Below are 19,206 nucleotides of genomic sequence, written 5' to 3'. Positions count from 1 at the left end.
ATACTGAGCATCTTTCTCCTGCCTGGCTCTGCTGAGCGGCTCGGGGAGTTGAACCCTCGACCCGATCAGGCCGGTGTGTTTTAATGCATTTCTTACCATCAACAAATCCTATGAAAAGAACTAAATCAGCACTGAATGTGTTTCACTAACAAGTCTGGTCCATGTAGCGGTCCCAGTGCAGCCTCATGTCCCAGCAGCCATAGAACTGCATTGTATTAAAAATTATTAAAACCCGTCACAGAGCCATGCTGCTGCTCTGCAGCATATTTCATCATCACGATGCACCGGGCCGGACGACTTTTTCCTCAAACGACTTAATAAGCCGACCGTAAACACGTTTTCCATCTCGGGAAAGTAGTTCCGTAGCACAGAAAATAGTCCCCGGTGTAATGAAGAATTTGTTCCCGTTTGAATTTGATTTGGTAATAACTACAACAGTCTGACTTTTCATGGTAACAGTTAGAGATTTTTAAAATGTAAACTATGTGTTTGTGAGCTGTATTTAAAGGTTTTTATCTTACAACTGGAGCCAAAGACTTCCGGTTTGAAGGCTGAAAACGGAACGTGGGAAGTCAGAAAGTAACGGGAGGAGAGCAAACACATTGTTGATGTTGTTATTTTAGGATTTGTTGATGATAAGAAATGCATTTAAAAACACCGGCCTGATCCTTTAAAGGAAAAATCCTCAACATTTCCCTCTGTCTGTCTGTCCTGCTCCTCTCTCTCTCTCTAACTCTTCAGTGATCCGACCAACATCCAGCTCATGAATCTTCTCCTCTGTCTGTTCTGAACGGCCGGAGTCCGGTCGCTCTTTCCCGGGAAAAATCCTCTGCTGCACAGGAAGTGATGCGTTTTACGTTTCCAGTTTGTTTGGGATCAGCAGGAAAACAGAGGAAACAGAAGCAGCAGTTCCACACTGACCCGACGACACAAAACCCAAAACAACAACCTTGTGGATCGTGACTTTAAAGCTTCAGCCGGTCCTACGTGAGGAAAAGGGAGCGAGTGTTTTATTTTTATTTTCATGTCGTTCCTCCAGGCAGCGTGGAGCAGGAAGCTGAACGCCACGAACACAAGAGTCACAACTTCCAACTACCAGCAGACCTGAAGAGACACAATCTGAGTGTGTGTGTGTGTGTGTGTGTGTGTGTGTGTGTGTGTGTGTGTGTGTGTGTGTGTGTGTGTGTGTGTGTGTGAGTGTGTGTTTCCCACCTTGAGGAGAGAAGACGGTGGTAAAAACTTCAAACTGCTCGTCGCTCTGCCTGTAGATCTGCTGCATCCTGCTCTGCTGCCGCCGCGCCACTGACACACACACACACACACACACTGCTTAAATAACCAGCTGCCGCTAATCCTGCTGTGTGTGTGTGTCTCTCTCTCACACACACACACACACACACAGCATAAACCTCCACACACTCAACCAACCAGTGACGCTTCTTCTTTAAACCTGAAACAGTGAAGGAACCAGCAGGAAAGCGGCGGCTGCTGCTGCACCGATTCATGTTACTAACTGCGTTGCATGATGGGTAAAATACGACACAAAGGGGGGCGGCAGAGAAGTGGTGCTGTGACTGGAAGCTGCTGGTTTGAATCCCAGACCAGCTGGGAAATGTGGGAGAGTGAAGGAGTGAAGTTCTCAACCTTCTCATCAGCTTCTTGGTAGAAACGTAAATGTAAATATTTTAGGTTTATAAATCCAGACCGGCCTCTCCGTACAGAACTGGACCCTCTGCCTATCGGCTCTCTACAGTGAAGTGCAATAGATAAAAATGTTCTTTTATCCCACGTGCGATAAATATGTTTAATTTGCACACAATGTCAACAGCTGTACTTTCTACTTATGTATTTTTGCACACTTCAGCACTTTATTTTGTTTTAAGATGCTTTATTGTATGGAATCGTCTGTATTTGTATTTGCACTGTACTGCGAGGCGTTGTGTTCTTATTGTTTTTATCGTGCCTTGCTGCAAAATGAATTTCCCCCTGTGGGACAATAAAGACCTGAACCTGAACCTGAACCTGAACCTGAACCTGAACCTGAACCTGAACCTGAACCTGAACCTGAACCTGAACCTGAACCTGAACCTGAACCTGAACCTGAACCTGAACCTGAACCTGAACCTGAACCTGAACCTGAAGCTTCTCCGGTCAAATTCTACATTTCAAGCGCTGCGTTCAGGTCGTATCAGAAGAAGCAGAACAGTTTGACGTCTCGTCACTTAAAGCTCCATATCCTCACTGTCCAGAGTTTATTTTGTGTCTTTCTGTCCATTCAGAGCTGTGTGTGTGGTGTCATGCACCAAAAACACTCTCAATCCATTTCTCCACGTTCATTTTCCAGCATCTCTCTGAGCCTTACCAAGAACAGGCCGTTTCTGTCTCCGTGTCTTTAAGGCTCATTAATATTAACGACCCTCCGTTCCGATCGGCTAACCGCTTCGAGAGCGAAACGTGAGACGCCGCGGCCCGGCGGCTACAGGTAGGGAAAACTCTCCGGTAATAAACGATGACGACCGCTCGACCGCTTTGAAAAAAACACTTTGTTAGTCTATTATTTCTTACAGAAATGATAATGAGCGAACCTTTGTGACGCCGCAAAGTTACGGAAGTCCAAACGGCTCGTTTAGAGGCTCGCTTTTCTAATATGGATTGTGTGGATTTAGTTTTGATACTTTCACCATGTTTAGATACACATCCAACTCCTTTATCATCACAGAGGAGAGGGAGTCCTGCTTTATCTCCTTATCATCAGTTTTACCATCTACCTGAACGCAGCGTTGTTCAGATCCGTCACCACACTGAAGACAAACACAGTTTCCCCCGACACTGAAGATGCAGTTTAATGAAGTTTACAACATACAAAAAGTGAGTTCACATTTCAAAAATATAATTTCAAGGCAACAACATCATTTAATTCACATGAAACTATACCAGCGAGACGTGACGCTCCTGCATGTCGACACAAAACTGAGGAAGAGGAAGGAGTGTTTCATAAAGCACAAGGTTTCCATCAGTTGAGTGAAGTTTAGCTCATAGAAAGGCAAAGACTATTTTATTAAACGCTAAAAGAGTTTCTTCAGTCTGGTTTCACACTGAATTTTCTCATTTACAGTCAAATTTAAAGATGCTGAATATTGGCACAAAATATCGGCTGTTGGTCAAACCCTAGTTATGATTGTGAGGATGGTTTTGAAACACTGGCTGATGAATTCCAGGTATTTCAGCGACCTGAAGCCGGTTCAGCATCAGAGACACTCAGCTCGCTTTCTCCTCTCCGGGTTAAACCAGTTAAAGCGGTCGGATCAGATCGGATCAGATCAGATCGGATCAGATCAGATCGGATCAGATCAGATCAGATCGGATCAGATCAGAGAGCCGCTTTACGTAACCGCCATCCTGATGATCTGGAAGACAGGTGAAAGGAGCTGCAGTTCTCAGAAACACGAAGCAGAGCCGCAGAGCAAGGCACCGACAGTTAGAGGTTCAATTCCCGCTGATGTGAGGTGATCTGGATTAGAGCCACAAAATGGATTCAGTTTGATTGTGATAAAACTAATCAAAACAAAATCTAGGAAGTTAAACTCAGTATCTAGAAGTTTGTCTCTAAGTGCCACAAACGGTTCACAAATCATTGTGAATGAAAATGAAGGGGGAAATTCATGTTAATTCCATTTTAATTCATTTTGCGGTTAATGTATTTAGTATTATTTTGAGGTAGATCATTAAAAATTAAAAGCTCCATCAGGAGAAAACAGAAAACAGGACAGAGACAATTTAACCTGAACAGACTGTAGCTGCAGAAGGAGTGTGTGTGTGTGTGTGTGTGTGTGTGTGTGTGTGTGTCTCTGCCTTCACATTCTCTCTGATATAATTCAAAAACAAGCTTCTCAACATGGAGGAAAACAGTTCAGTGTCAGTCAGCTGTAAAACTCTGCAGACTAACATCAGAACTAACATCTGTTTAAATGCAGTTTGTTAATGAGCTCGTTAAGCTGCAGGGCGGCCATGTTTGTTCCTCGTTTGTCTTCAGGTTTGATTTTCAGACTAAACAGCAGGTTAAAGAAACGCTGTTCGGCAGCCGACTGGGAGACCAGGTGTCGGACTTTCCCAGCAGCACCTGAACACAGCAGAGGTTTTCTGGACTTCCAGCCTTGTGAGGACACACATGCCCCACAGGAGCAGAAAAACTGGAAAAGTGCTGTGTTATATATAATGTGAGGACGGATTTTCTGGTTCCTGTGAGGAGTTTTTTTTTTTTTGGGTTCGAGGTTCATCTAAATCAACTTTGGTCCCGTTCACACCTGCATAACCCTGTTTCATATCCACATCATGTCTTGATCTGATTTACCTGGATTACATTTACATCCCATGTTAAAATACATCTCTAGTATGTTCAAATCTAATTTGTCATGTACATCACTTCCTCCTCGTCTCCACCAGCTTCCTGAAAGTCCAGTTTTTAACACTTTGTTTCTATGGTAGATTCACCTGTTGGATCTGTACACTGAAGTTTATTTCTGTTTATGTAGTTGCTACATAGAGATCCATCTGTCTGCCTGTCTGTCTGCCTGTCTGTCTGTCTGCCTGTCTGTCTGTCTGGGACTCAGTAGAGCTTCATGGAGGCTTCGAACAGCTGCGTCAGGTCTTCCTCGGTGTGTTCTCTGGGAGAAAGCTTGGTCACTCGCTCCTGGAAGAAAACCAACACCTCAGTGTTACTGGGAGCACTGGGCAGGAAGTGATGTCACAACATCTTTAAAACACAGTCAGACGAAGAACCAGACACGTCTGTTTAGAAATACCAAGCAGCTGAAGTTCTGGAAGTCGAGAAGTTGATTCAAATTATTTTCAGTGTGAAAAAGGCAAGTCTGTAACCTTGACTGCCTTTAAACTATGATACTACACATACTACTAATAATGAGGTACCTGAGGTAAAAAAGAAAGTAGTAGTAGTAATAATAATAATAATGATAATAATAATGAGATACCTGAGTAAAAAAAGGGAATGTAATAATGAGGTATACCTGAGATAAATAACAGTAATAATGAGGTATACCTGAGGTAAAAACTAACAGTAGTAATGAGGTATACTTGTGGTAAATAATAGTAATGAGGTTTACCTGAGGTAAATAATAACAGTAATAATGAGATATACCTGAGGTAAATAATAACAGTAGTAATGATGTATACCTGAGGTAAATAATAACAGCAATAATTAGGTATACCTGAGGTAAGTAATAGTAGTAATGAGGTTTAACTGAGGTAAATAACAGTAGTAATGAGGTACATTTTAGGTAAATAACAGTAGTAATGAGGTATGCCTGAGGTACATAACAGTAGTAATTAGGTTTACCTGAGGTAAATAACAGTAGTAATGAGGTATACCTGAGGTAAATAACAGTAGTAATGAGGTATGCCTGAGGTACATAACAGTAGTAATGAGGTATACCTGAGGTAAATAACAGTAGTAATGAGGTATGCCTGAGGTACATAACAGTAGTAATGAGGTATACCTGAGGTAAATAACAGTAGTAATGAGGTATACCTGAGGTAAATAACAGTAGTAATGAGGTATGCCTGAGGTACATAACAGTAGTAATTAGGTTTACCTGAGGTAAATAACAGTAGTAATGAGGTATACCTGAGGTACATAACAGTAGTAATAAGGTATGCCTGAGGTACATAACAGTAGTAATGAGGTATGCCTGAGGTACATAACAGTAGTAATGAGGTATGCCTGAGGTACATAACAGTAGTAATGAGGTATACCTGAGGTACATAACAGTAGTAATGAGGTATACCTGAGGTACATAACAGTAGTAATGAGGTTTACCTGAGGTAAATAACAACAGTAGTAATGAGGTATGCCTGATGTAAATAACAACAGTAGTAATGAGGTTTACCTGAGGTAAATAACAACAGTAGTAATGAGGTATACCTGAGGTATGGTTCCTCGCACCAGGTCTGGGACGTCCTCCTTGGTGTATCCCACGGCTCCCAGTCCGTCCTCCACCTGCAGGTCGTACAGGAACTGGCGCAGCGTGTCGGCCAGCAGCGGCCCGGCGTCCTGCCGCTTCACCTGGCTCACATCCGCACCTGACACACAGCAAGCTGCATTTAACTCCACACTCACACTGCTTTGACCTGACTCAGTATTTATCTCAGTAAACTGACTCAGTATTTATCTCAGTAAACTGACTCAGGATTTATCTCTAAACCTGACTCAGTATTTATCTCAGTAAACTGACTCAGTATTTATCTCTAAACCTGACTCAGTATGTATCTCAGTAAACTGACTCAGTATTTATCTCTAAACCTGACTCAGTATTTATCTCAGTAAACTGACTCAGGATTTATCTCTAAACCTGACTCAGTATTTATCTCAGCAAACTGACTCAGGATTTATCTCGTTAAACTGACTCAGTATTTATCTCAGTAAACTGACTCAGTATTTATCTCAGTAAACTGACTCAGTATTTATCTCTAAACCTGACTCAGTATTTATCTCTAAACCTGACTCAGTATTTATCTCAGTAAACTGACTCAGTATTTATCTCTAAACCTGACTCAGTATTTATCTCAGTAAACTGACTCAGGATTTATCTCGTTAAACTGACTCAGTATTTATCTCAGTAAACTGACTCAGTATTTATCTCTAAACCTGACTCAGTATTTATCTCAGTAAACTGACTCAGGATTTATCTCGTTAAACTGACTCAGTATTTATCTCAGTAAACTGACTCAGTATTTATCTCAGTAAACTGACTCAGTATTTATCTCTAAACCTGACTCAGTATTTATCTCTAAACCTGACTCAGGATTTATCTTGTTAAACTGACTCAGTATTTATCTCAGTAAACTGACTCAGGATGTATCTTGTTAAACTGACTCAGTATTTATCTCAGTACTCAGGATTTATCTTGTTAAACTGACTCAGTATTTATCTCAGTAAACTGACTCAGTATTTATCTCAGTAAACTGACTCAGTATTTATCTCTAAACCTGACTCAGTATTTATCTCAGTAAACTCAGAATTTATCTCTAAACCTGACTCAGTATTTATCTCTAAACCTGACTCAGTATTTATCTAAGTAAACTGACTCAGTATTTATCTCTAAACCTGACTCAGTATTTATCTCAGTAAACTGACTCAGTATTTATCTCAGTAAACTGACTCAGTATTTATCTCTAAACCTGACTCAGTATTTATCTCAGTAAACTCAGAATTTATCTCTAAACCTGACTCAGTATTTATCTCTAAATCTGACTCAGTATTTATCTCAGTAAACTGACTCAGTATTTATCTCTAAACCTGACTCAGTATTTATCTCAGTGAACTGACTCAGTATTTATCTCAGTAAACTGACTCAGGATTTATCTCTAAACCTGACTCAGGATTTATCTCACTAAACTGACTCAGTATTTCTCTAAACCTGACTCAGTATTTATCTCTAAACCTGACTCAGTATTTATCTCTAAACCTGACTCAGTATTTATCTCAGTAAACTGACTCAGTATTTATCTCAGTAAACTGACTCAGGATTTATCTCTAAACCTGACTCAGCATTTATCTCTAAACCTGACTCAGGATTTATCTCTAAACCTGACTCAGTATTTATCTCAGTAAACTGACTCAGTATTTATCTCAGTAAACTGACTCAGTATTTATCTCTAAACTTGACTCAGTATTTATCTCAGTAAACTGACTCAGTATTTATCTCAGTAAACTGACTCAGTATTTATCTCAGTAAACTGACTCAGTATTTATCTCTAAACCTGACTCAGTATTTATCTCTAAACTTGACTCAGTATTTATCTCAGTAAACTGACTCAGTATTTATCTCTAAACTTGACTCAGTATTTATCTCAGTAAACTGACTCAGTATTTATCTCAGTAAACTGACTCAGTATTTATCTCTAAACCTGACTCAGTATTTATCTCAGTAAACTGACTCAGTATTTATCTCAGTAAACTGACTCAGTATTTATCTCTAAACCTGACTCAGTATTTATCTCAGTAAACTGACTCAGTATTTATCTCAGTAAACTGACTCAGTATTTATCTCTAAACTTGACTCAGTATTTATCTCAGTAAACTGACCAAGAAAGCTGCATCATGATGAAGTCACAATACAGTTTAAGTCACATGAAAGAAAGAGCAAAATAAAACAATTCATAAATATAATCACGTAAAAGAGAGAACAAAGTACTTAAGAAGTAAATAAGAAGAAAATAAGTAAGAAAATAAGTAATATCAGAGCAGAGTGAAACCTGTTTAAAGTCTGATTCTCCTGCTGGTTTTCTTCGGTCTGAACCAGAGAGGGAAAGTTGACTTTGCTTTGTTTGTATTTGCTTGGTTTAGCTTCACACTGACCAATTACAAGCCAACCAGGGTTTGGTAATAAGTCACATGACTCACAAGCAGCTTGTTTATTGGACACAGTTTTAACTGTCATCCTGTAGGTTAAAGACTAGACTTCCTGTAACTTTATGTTACATGATGGACTTGTCTGTCTCTTCTTCTGTGGTGTTCATACCAGTTAACAACACATGAAGAAATAGCTGAATATGAGCGTCAGTCCAGACTTCATTTTGTTCTGCTAGGCTTTCGAGGCATACTCCATTCTCTTCTATTCTATTCTGCTTTATTCTACTGTAATCAACTCTATTCTACTCTGTTGTATTCTATTCAGTTCAGTTCAGTTCTATGCATCGCTGCGGTCGGATGTTACCCAGGATCTCTGCGGCCTCCAGGTGGCGCTCCGGACACATCGGGGCGGTGAAGTTGAAGACCGCCGGGGAGGTGAGGACCACCGAGAGGCCATGAGGCTGAGGGCACACACACACACACACACACACACACACACACACAATCCTCAAGTCAACTAACTGGTGTTTTTGGCCCAAATTTTGGTCTCATCATCAAATCCAAACCACAGTTGTGCTAAAAGAAAAACGGATCTAAACGACAAAATCAGCTGTTTACATGGATTTTCTCCCTCCAATTATCTAAATTAAAACTTGATCAAAATTCTAGATCTAGATATTATCTGAAATATTAACACCATAGATCTAATTTTCATTTGTTTTTTAATCATATTCTACTGGAATCTAGGATAAAGTCACAGTAGGACAGACAAATGGGATTTAAATGCCATTTCAGAGGCTTTTCCACCCCGAAGAATAAAATTCTAAGGAAAACATTTCAATTGGGGGCATGAAAATTGTCAAATTTAAAGATATTGAGTACTGGAACAAACTATCGGCAGCTTGAATTTGAATGGGAAATTAGTGGTAAATTAGGAGTATATAAGAATTGTACTGAATATGATGTTGAGACACAAACATGCTGCAGTAGATTAGATTAGATTCCATCTGGTTCCATCTGAAACAGGAAGTGCCTCACCACTACAGGATGATCCAGGTTGTAGCCCTTCGCCATGTGCGTCTTCACATTACCAGCGATGGGATACGACATGCCATGACTGAAACACACAAACAGTAACATGAGGACATTAAGGTATGAAAGTAAAGTCCATTGTTAGTTACTATGACAGTCTGTGCTTTTAAGAGTACTTCTGAGAATCATCTGTATTTTTGAAATAATGACTGATGCATTTCAGGAGTCAGATTTTGTCTAAATCAGATTTGTAGCGTTTGGGAATGAAACGCTTAAAATATCCCAGAACAATGATATATGACAAAGTGCCGGTAAAAACAAGAGAAGGAGGGAAAGGTAGAAAAGGGAAGAGTGAGTATTAGTGAATATTAGTATGTATTAGTAAGTATCAGTGAGTATCAGTGAGTATCAGAGAGTATCAGTGAGTATCAGTGATTATCAGAGAGTATCAGTGAGTATCAGTGAGTAACAGTGAGTATCAGAGAGTATCAGTGAATATCAGTGAGTAACAGTGAGTATCAGTAAGTATCAGTGAGTAACAGTGAGTATCAGTGAGTATCAGTGAGTATCACAGAGTATCAGTGAGTATCAGTGAGTATCAGTGAGTATCAGTGAGTAACAGTGAGTATCAGTGAGTATCAGTGAGTATCAGTGAGTATCACAGAGTATCAGAGAGTATCAGTGAGTATCAGTGAGAATCAGAGAGTATCAGTGAGTATCAGTGAGTATCAGAGAGTATCAGTGAGTATCAGAGAGTATCAGAGAGTATCAGTGAGTATCAGTGAGTATCACAGAGTATCCTCCTTCAGGTTCGGCTCCAGTCTCACCACAGATGAACTCCAGCGTTTCCGAAGCCGATGCCGGCGAACACGCTGGCCAGATGCATGCTGGACCGAGCCTCCACGTCCTCCGGGTCCCGCACCGCTCTGGAGACAGCACACACACACACACACACACACACACACACACACACACAAACAAACAAGTAAGGTTCAAACTAAGAAAACATGTTGTTGTTTTCACCTGACAGAGACAATATGACAGAAGTTCCTAGAAGGACCTTCAGGGTTCATGGAGCCTTGAACCTCTGAAGGCGTTCCTCAGGGAACCTTCTGGGTTCCCCCTGGTTGACGTACCGCTTCATGTACTTGGCGACCACGTTGAGGGCGTGTCTGGACCACACGTCGCTGATTGGGTTGCTGCCCTGGTAGGCGGGGCGGTTGATGGGGTTGGGGGGGCAGGGGCTCCGCATGTTGTAGGGCAGAGCGGTGTAGGACTCCAGGGCGTGGCTGCGGGAGACGCATTAAAGGACAAATCCACTCAAATTAAAGTCTGCAGCATTTCCATATGTTTCAATATAAATAACTCTCTCTCTCTCTAACTCAATATTGATCCAACCTATATCAGTTCATAAAGCTTCTTCACTGTCTGTTCTAAACAGCCGGAGTCTGGTCGCTCTTTCCTGGGAAAAATCCTCTGCTGCACAGGAAGTGATGCGTTTTACATTTCCAGTTTGTTGTTGTGTCTGTGACGCCCTTTGACACCCTAACTGTGATTAAGAGCCATACAAACCTGACTGGACTACAGGTGTGTTGCTGCCATGTGAGCCTGAAGGCTGCAGAGCGATAAGAGCTGTGGGAGAAAGGTGAAAACACCTCCCAGGTCAGAGGTCATTCCAGCAGATTCACATGAAGAGTGACACGGAAAAACCCAAGACCAGGAAAAAAAAAAAAAAAACACAAGAGAAGCACCTGAAGGGGCGGCAGTCGCCCGAAGGTTAGAGAAGTAGGCCAGAGGTGGAGACTCGAGTCACATGACTTGGACTCAGTTTTAATTCAGTTTTAACTGCTTGAGACTTGACTTGCTGCATGAAGAGAAGACTTGAGACTTGACTTGACTTGGGTTCTGGTGACTTGGGACTTGACTCTGACTTGTACTTTGATGACTTGAAAAGGTTTCTAAAGTCTTGACTTGAGATCTTGTGTTTGTGTAAATGACTTAGATTGAAAGTGATGAGATTTGTTCCAGCGGACGACTGAATTTAAATTCTGTTTTCTGAATTTGTATGGAATGATTGAATTTATTGAAGTTGAAACTGATTATAGAAATCAAACTCATGATGCTCTTACCAAGTTTTTATCCTATTAAAACCATATTGCATTGAAAAGTCCTAGATATTTAGTTTTCTTTAAGATATTAAATTGATACTGGACTCTTGATTTGTTCTGACTTGACTTGCTGTTCTACATTCAGACTTGGGACTTGACTTGAGACTTGTGCCTCAAGACTTGAGACTGACTTGGGACTCGTGCACCCTGGCTTCTGGCCAGCAGGTCGCTGGTTCAAATCCCAGACAAACAGAAAAATCAGTCAGCAGCTCCATCTGAGCTGCTCCCAGTGTGAGTGTGTGGAAGTGTATGAATGTGCTGAAAGACGCACGCTGACTCGATCTTGCCTGAGAGTAAAAACCAAAATAAACCAAAGAAAACATCCCTGATTGTATGATCGATCAGTTGATTGATCCGGACTGGACTCACCACAGCACGTCGAAGCCGCTGTTGGCGGCGACGCGCTCCGGCATGTGGAGCGTGTGCAGCGGGTCGACGATGCCCAGCGTCGGTTTGATCGCTCTGCTGGCGATTCCTGAACACAGAGAGGAGAGCCAGGATTACTGGATACTAGTGATGAGACCATCTGCTTATCTCACAATACATTCAATACCTGATCTGAGTTCAGGATCAATACAACCAGGATACCATGTGATCAATACAAGTTCAGTGGCAACAAAGTCTGACTGTGCAGAATTCTGTTTACTTCTGAGACTCAAATCTTTCTAGCGATGCCATTGGCTGCTAGAATGTAAACAACAATTTAAAAATGTCATTACAAAGTGACAATAATATAATTTGGATGGAGAGCTTGTGAAACTGTGATGGTCAAGAGTCTCATTAGTGATTACTACAGCAGAATAACATGGAGCTGATATCACCATTCATGTTCCTGACAGCAGAATAACATGGAGCTGATATCACCATTCATGTTCCTGACAGCAGAATAACATGGAGCTGATATCACCATTCATGTTCCTGACAGCAGAATAACATGGAGCTGATATCACCATTCATGTTCCTGACAGCAGAATAACATGGAGCTGATATCACCATTCATGTTCCTGACACAACATACGGACTGACACACTGTTGTATTGAGATATATTGAATTTTAATGCATCATCCCATCCCTAATATATATCGTGGTAAAAAACAATAACTGTTGTGACACCGCCACTAATTTTTATTACCGTGACGACCGCGACTCGTCTGTCATCACGGTTTTTTTATTTTTCCTAATAAACAGTTATATTCATGTTGCTGACTGAGTTAAAGTGGATGCAGACCAGTAGCTCTTTATTTGACTTTATCTATTTAACTATCTAACTATCTATCTATTAACTATTTATTTCAGCTGCTGTTATCTTGTTTAAAGCTGTTATCTTGTTTAACACTGATTGATTGATTGATTGATTGATTACGGTCTTAGACATTAGGAATAACAAACAGGAATTCTTAAAACGAGCGGGTTTGGCTCCTGGCTCCCTGATTTCCCCTTAAATTTCCTCTTAAGTAGTTTATCTGTTTAAAGCTCTTCTTACAGTTTCTGTAAGCTAAACCAGCATTTTATCATTTTTGTTTTTTTTTAAGAAAAAAGTCAACTGTTTTGTGAATAATAAATTAGGCTTTATGTCATTGAAGTATATTACAGTACTATTTTTAAAGGTTTCATCTTTTAAATAAGATAATGGTACTATGAACCGACCTGAAAACATCCACAGATCAGAGGTCTGAAGTCTGACTGACTTTACCGGGAAGTTTTTCACACTCACCAGTTTTTGCCTTCAGATGTTCAAAGTCAAAAATTGCGACTCCAGTGGTTTCACTGCCGGTTCCAGCAGTCGTAGGAACTAGAAAAGAAAGATGCAGCTTTGGTTAAAATATTTAAAGGTGTTTTGTGTTTCATCTTTAATCATCAATCGTTATCAACAAACAGTTCTACCTCGGTCTAATGACTGTAAACAGATTGTTCTCCTCCATCTCACACCAGCAGTACTGTTAGTTCTAGGGTTTCTCCACATTAAGACTACATTTCCCATCAGCCCCGTTGCAAGTCACTTTTTTGTTTTGTTTTATTATCTTTTCTAATGTTTAATTGCTCTGTTACTGCTCCTTATTTGCTGCTGTCTTGGCCAGCTCTCCCTCGCAAAAGAGATTCTGAATCTCAAGTGGTTAAATAAATAGAATAAAATAAAATTGTTTTTTGAAATGTTTTTCTGAGCTTCTTAAAGTTTCATCAGCTCTCCTACACAACTGCTTGGATTTCCTCTCTTCATTCTCTGTTTTTTAACCATTAATAGGTGCAGAGAGCATCTTAACATGACGACGGCCACAGTGGAAATCAGTCTGACTTCCTTCATGACTGAAGCTCCGCCTCCCAGCGGCCGGCCTGACCTGCTCTGTTCAGGTTAATCGTCCTGTTAATCTCTGCTACCTGCGATCAGAGGCTTCAGGACGCCGGTAATAGGCTTTCCTTTCCCGATGGGAGCGTTGACAAAGTCCAGAAAATCCGCCTCGGGGTGGCAGGCGTACAGATTGGCCGCTTTGCAGGTGTCAATCACCGAGCCCCCGCCCACCGCCACGAAGACATCAAAGGACTCCTTCTTGGCGAAGGCGATGGCTTCTTTAAAGCTGCTCACAGATTAAGAAAGAAAGACAGAGAGAGACGTTAGTGAGCCAGAATAATCTGCTGGCACGCACACACACACACACGCACACACACACACACACACACACACACACACACACACACACACACACACACACACACACACGCACACACACACACACACACACACTAGGTATCCAGGAATAGCCTGTTGGCTGGCTGTACAGAACGGTTCGTGACACCAGGTGTTATAAATGTGACCGGGCTTCTGAAAACAGCAGAGTCACTGATCCAGAATCAGACTAATTAAAGACGTAATACTCAAGCTGCTTTTTTTAATTTTCTATTTTTTATCTACGTTGTCTCCATCTCTGGTGCTACATTATTACTTTAACACCCTGCACTGAAGGACAGGATGGGGAAAATGTTTTGAATAACTTTAAAGCTACTTAAGAGGAAATTTAAGGGGAAATCAGGGAGCCAGGAGCCAAACCCGCTCGTTTTAAGAATTCCTGTTTGTTATTCCTAATGTCTAAGACCGTAATCAATCAATCAATCAATCAATCAATCAGTGTTAATGAACATGAACAACTGTCACAGAGGAGTGTGTTAAGACAGAACCTGAATTAACTGGGAGAGAAGGGAAAGGCAAACAAATGTTTGTTGCAATTCCCAGAGATTTTCAAGATGTGGAGAGAGGTGGAGACAGATGTGGAGAGAGGTGGAGACAGATGTGGAGACAGAGGTGGAGAGAGGTGGAGACAGAGGTGGAGACAGATGTGGAGACAGAGGTGGAGACAGAGGTGGAGACAGAGGTGGAGACTCGAGACATGAAGATGGGGACACATTTTGAAGCCCAGTTTAGCAACGATTTGAGATCAGACAGTCTGTGGTAGTTCAGGGTCGTTCAGGGTCGTCCAGGTAGTTCAGGGTAGTTCAGGGTCATTCAGGGTCGTCCAGGGTCGTTCAGGGTCGTCCAGGGTTGTGAAAGTGAAAGACTCAAATCTCTCTCCTACGATCCCAATCGGCAACATCACGATTAGATCAAACTAATGCCAACGAACTGAATGTTGCTAATGAATTAGCCAATAAAAAGAGCCAATAGATTGAGACAGACGAAGCAAGAGGGGAAAAACATGTAAGTGTGATTCAACATGTCGCTGAGCCAGGAAGAAACAGAAACCTGAATGTGTTCTCAGTCTTTCTTCCATGCAAACTGCAGCACAAACCACAGCTGCTGCCAGCTGTGTGGGCTGCACGTTTACTTTTGGTAACAAAATACGCATTCTCGTGAGCGCAGGTGAACCACGAAAAATCACTTTCTCACAAGAGAACTGCGTCTTTTGTATAAAGTCTGTGGTCTTTTGATTTGTGCTCCTCAAAGACAGACGTTGTTAAATGTCCGCTGCTCCGTCTTTTCATTGTCGCTTATGATTGGAAAAATCTTTTAATGTCTTAATTAAAATTTTGTGTCCCCAGCTTGACTTGGACCCGAGTCCCAGTTTTAATAGCTTGAGACTTGACTTGCTGCATGAAGAGAAGGCTTGAGACTCGACTTGACTTGGGTTCTGGTGACTTGGGACTTGACTCTGACTTGTACTTTGATGACTTGAAAAGGTTTCTAAAGTCTTGACTTGAGATCTTGTGTTTGTGTAAATGACTTAGATTGAAAGTGATGAGATTTGTTCCAGCGGACGACTGAATTTAAATTCTGTTTTCTGAATTTGTATGGAATGATTGAATTTATTGAAGTTGAAACTGATTATAGAAATCAAACTCATGATGCTCTTACCAAGTTTTTATCCTATTAAAACCATATTGCATTGAAAAGTCCTAGATATTTAGTTTTCTTTAAGATATTAAATTGATACTGGACTCTTGATTTGTTCTGACTTGACTTGCTGTTCTACATTTAGACTTGAGACTTGACATTAATGACTTGGACTTGACTTGGTAATCTACATTTAGACTTGAGACTTGACTTGAGACTTGTGCCTCAAGACTTGAGACTGACTTGGGACTCGAGTGAAGTTGACTTGGTCTCACCTCTGCCTGGAAATGATCACGATTTTTTTATAGACCTGTGTAGGAAGCGTGTGTTATTTTCCACAGCTCAGTGTGTGTGTGTGTGTGTGTGTGTGTGTGTGTGTGTGACCTGCTGTCGGTGGGCTCCACTCGGACGTTGTCGTAAACCTTGAAGTTGACCCCGTTGGTCACCAGTGACTCCAGAACAGCCTTCACCGGCGGGAGGCGGGACAGGTTCCTGTCCGTCATCAGACAAACTTTACGAGCTCCGAGGTTCTGCAGATCCTGCAGAACATCAGATCCAGACAGACGGGTTTCTAACAGAACCAGAACTTCTTCAGGAACTGACATGAACAGTTCTTGTCCCGCCAAAATATAGCAATATATGATTTTATTACGGGGGTGTTCGCAGTTTTTTTTTTTTGGTATTTTATTTTATTTCTTCTAAATAACATCAAATTTCTAATAATAATAACAATGATCTTAATAATGATGACACTATTCGATATGAACTGTCTCATTCTAAAATGAGATTTCCACCATTTGAACAATGTGACTGCTATTATGATTATAAATGTGAAACTCACTACTATTCTAAATATAAAAAATGTAACTGTTTTCTGTTACATTACCTGAAGAAATCAGCTGGAAAACGTTTGTCTTAAAAACGAGGAACAGAAGAAAACTTGTTTGTTTGCAGAACTTAAATAAATCACCTGAACTTTTAACACTTAACACTTTTTCTTATCTGTTCCTCAAATATGGCAAAGTCATGTGAAAGTAATCAGATTACTGAATTTGGGTAATCCCTTGGATTACATTACTACAATTTTGATGAGGTAACTAGTAACTGTAATGGAATACTCTGTTAAAGTGACCTGCTGCTGAGTATTACTGAGGTCAGAAATGATCTTAAGACCTTTTCACACAAACAGTTTTGTCCCTCCATCCTCATTCTGTTTAATGAAACCTGTCAGATTATTACAGGTTGGTTTTCCTGAGACTGGTTTCATCCTGCAGGAGTATTTCAGTTTACCATGCCGATCTCCCTGGTGACTCCTTCTCCATATCTGATGTTGGAGCTCGCCATCTGACAGGAGACAGTAACAGTCAGCTGGTACAGGTCATAACAAAACATATCAATGAAATAAATATTTCCACAGTTTCTTCTTAATAATTAGAAAGCTTGATCGAGCTTGATCTGACTCAAGTTTCTAACTGAGGTTTGTAATTCACACCAAGGCGAGATGATGATTCATACAGTTCAGTTATATTTTACCAAGGTTTTGTAATGAATTACCTCAAATGCATAGTCGGTTTTTCTGACGGTGCAGGCTGCAGCTCCAGCACCTGCAGTAAAGCCTCAGTTAACTCCACATAACATAATATTCATGTATTACATAGGGATGGCTGCTGGTGGAACATTATAACATGATTTAATATGATATTTAATATGATAACAGACTGAAACAGACCATGGTGGAAGGTGTTGGAGTGAGCTGGACATCTGCACCTGTTCACACACACAAAACACTAAAGTTCATTCATTTGAAGGTATTATGAAGTTAATTCTATTATAGCCAAACTCCATTCAAAAATGTGGAAATGTAATTTTGGTTTGCTAATCGGTAAACATTATGTACCCCATTAAATATGACTCAAAGCTTTTTTGAATCACGAGAAGCCACTCTTTCATTCGGCATTCATATAATCAACCAAGCAGCAAGTATTTAAATAAAGATTCAACTTCTGGAACTGCTTCACACTGCTCGCTACCACCATCTGCTGTATTCTGGTGATGGAAGAGTGTGGGAATTAATAGTGGTAAAGGTTGAAATGTTATCGAAATAAACGCTGCTTGGTGTGTTATATATATGCCGAATTAACGAAACGACTCGAGTGATTCAGAAAAGATTGAAGCCATGTTCTATTAGGCATGCATGCTTGCCGTTAAGCAAGGCAGCATTAAACTGACAGATTTTTGAATAAAGTCTGGTGTGATTCTTCTCTCCACAAGTCAGCCGAAGGCACGTATCGGGGCTACGCAGCCTGCAACGTGACAACATCACGTTTGTTTACCTGAAGGTATTTTTTCCACATTTAGTTTAATTCGCTTTTAAATCTTATTTTTAAGGATTCTGAGTCAAACTTACGCCGCTCTCTCAAGTTGCCTGAGCAAGTGAGCAATTCTGTCGCGTCCTGCCATCGCCGAAGAAGTTTCCTTTATGAAGTACAGAGCTGTTGTTGTTGAGGTTTGGACCAGTGTCAAGCCGCCCACAATACAACATAGCACTTCCGTTCATAATTTTCAAAATAAAAGCACCATTGACGACTTTTAACGTCTAAACGTTTTTTCCGCGTAACACAAAGACGAGGGAAGATGAAACGAGAGAGAGAGAGAGAGAGAGAGAGAGAGAGAGAGAGTTATAATAATTAGTAATTGTATGTGCAGTAGTGTAAAAGTAACTATGGAATAATGTCTTTATTCACCGATATTCAATGTAAAAACACTCTGATCTGTTGTATAATTTATGCTTCATCTTGTCTTAGATTTGTTGTATTTATTGTTTTGTGTGTGGTTTTATGGCGTGTATTGCCACAAAACCGCATGTATGTCATGCCAATAAAGCCCCATAAATTGAACTGAGAGAGAGAGAGAGAGAGAGAGAGAGAGAGAGAGAGAGAGAGAGAGAGAGAGAGAGAGACGAATATAGATCCTTGAAAGTCAGTTTTATTGTGTAAGTAAAGGCAGAGCTGTATCAGAAATCAAGTCAGCTAAAATGATCAACCACATTTAGTTGTTTTTGTTTGTTTGTTCATTCATTCGTTAATTCATTTTATTTATTTGTTAATTAACTGATTTTATTATCTTTTTTCTTTTTAGTTATTTCTTTGTTTTTATTATTTTCCTTTCTGTATTTTGTGCTTTTATTTTGAAAGCAACACGGTCTACGTTCCGGTTTCTTCGTGCTGGTTCTGTGTGACTTGACGGTCTTGACGCGGCTCCAGTCCGGCAGGATGGGGGTTATCTGAGTCCTGAGCGCCTCCTGCCGCTCAGCACG

The 19,206-nt window shown here is 40.6% G+C and overlaps 1 protein-coding gene across 1 annotated transcript; it reads right to left on the bottom strand.

The window, feature by feature from the left end:
* Nucleotides 1-2,824: 2,824 nt before the first annotated feature.
* On the bottom strand, nt 2,825-18,388 carry adhfe1 (alcohol dehydrogenase iron containing 1). Its single transcript, XM_071911428.2, has 14 exons — nt 18,298-18,388; nt 17,620-17,657; nt 17,445-17,494; nt 17,181-17,234; nt 16,275-16,429; nt 13,946-14,142; nt 13,284-13,361; nt 11,938-12,043; nt 10,537-10,689; nt 10,228-10,326; nt 9,407-9,485; nt 8,733-8,829; nt 5,939-6,096; nt 2,825-4,690 (listed from the first exon to the last, which is right to left on the bottom strand). The coding sequence occupies exons 1-14, from the start codon at nt 18,348-18,350 to the stop codon at nt 4,607-4,609; spliced, it is 1,401 nt and encodes a 466-aa protein (XP_071767529.2). The 5' UTR covers nt 18,351-18,388; the 3' UTR covers nt 2,825-4,606.
* Between the last annotated feature and the right edge of the window lie 818 nt (nt 18,389-19,206).

Source organism: Centroberyx gerrardi, chromosome 13 (assembly GCF_048128805.1).
Source record: "Centroberyx gerrardi isolate f3 chromosome 13, fCenGer3.hap1.cur.20231027, whole genome shotgun sequence".
Classification (NCBI taxonomy): Eukaryota; Metazoa; Chordata; class Actinopteri; order Beryciformes; family Berycidae; genus Centroberyx; species Centroberyx gerrardi.
The sequence above is the reverse complement of the archived record's forward strand: the minus strand, read 5'-3'. Positions and strand labels throughout refer to the sequence as shown.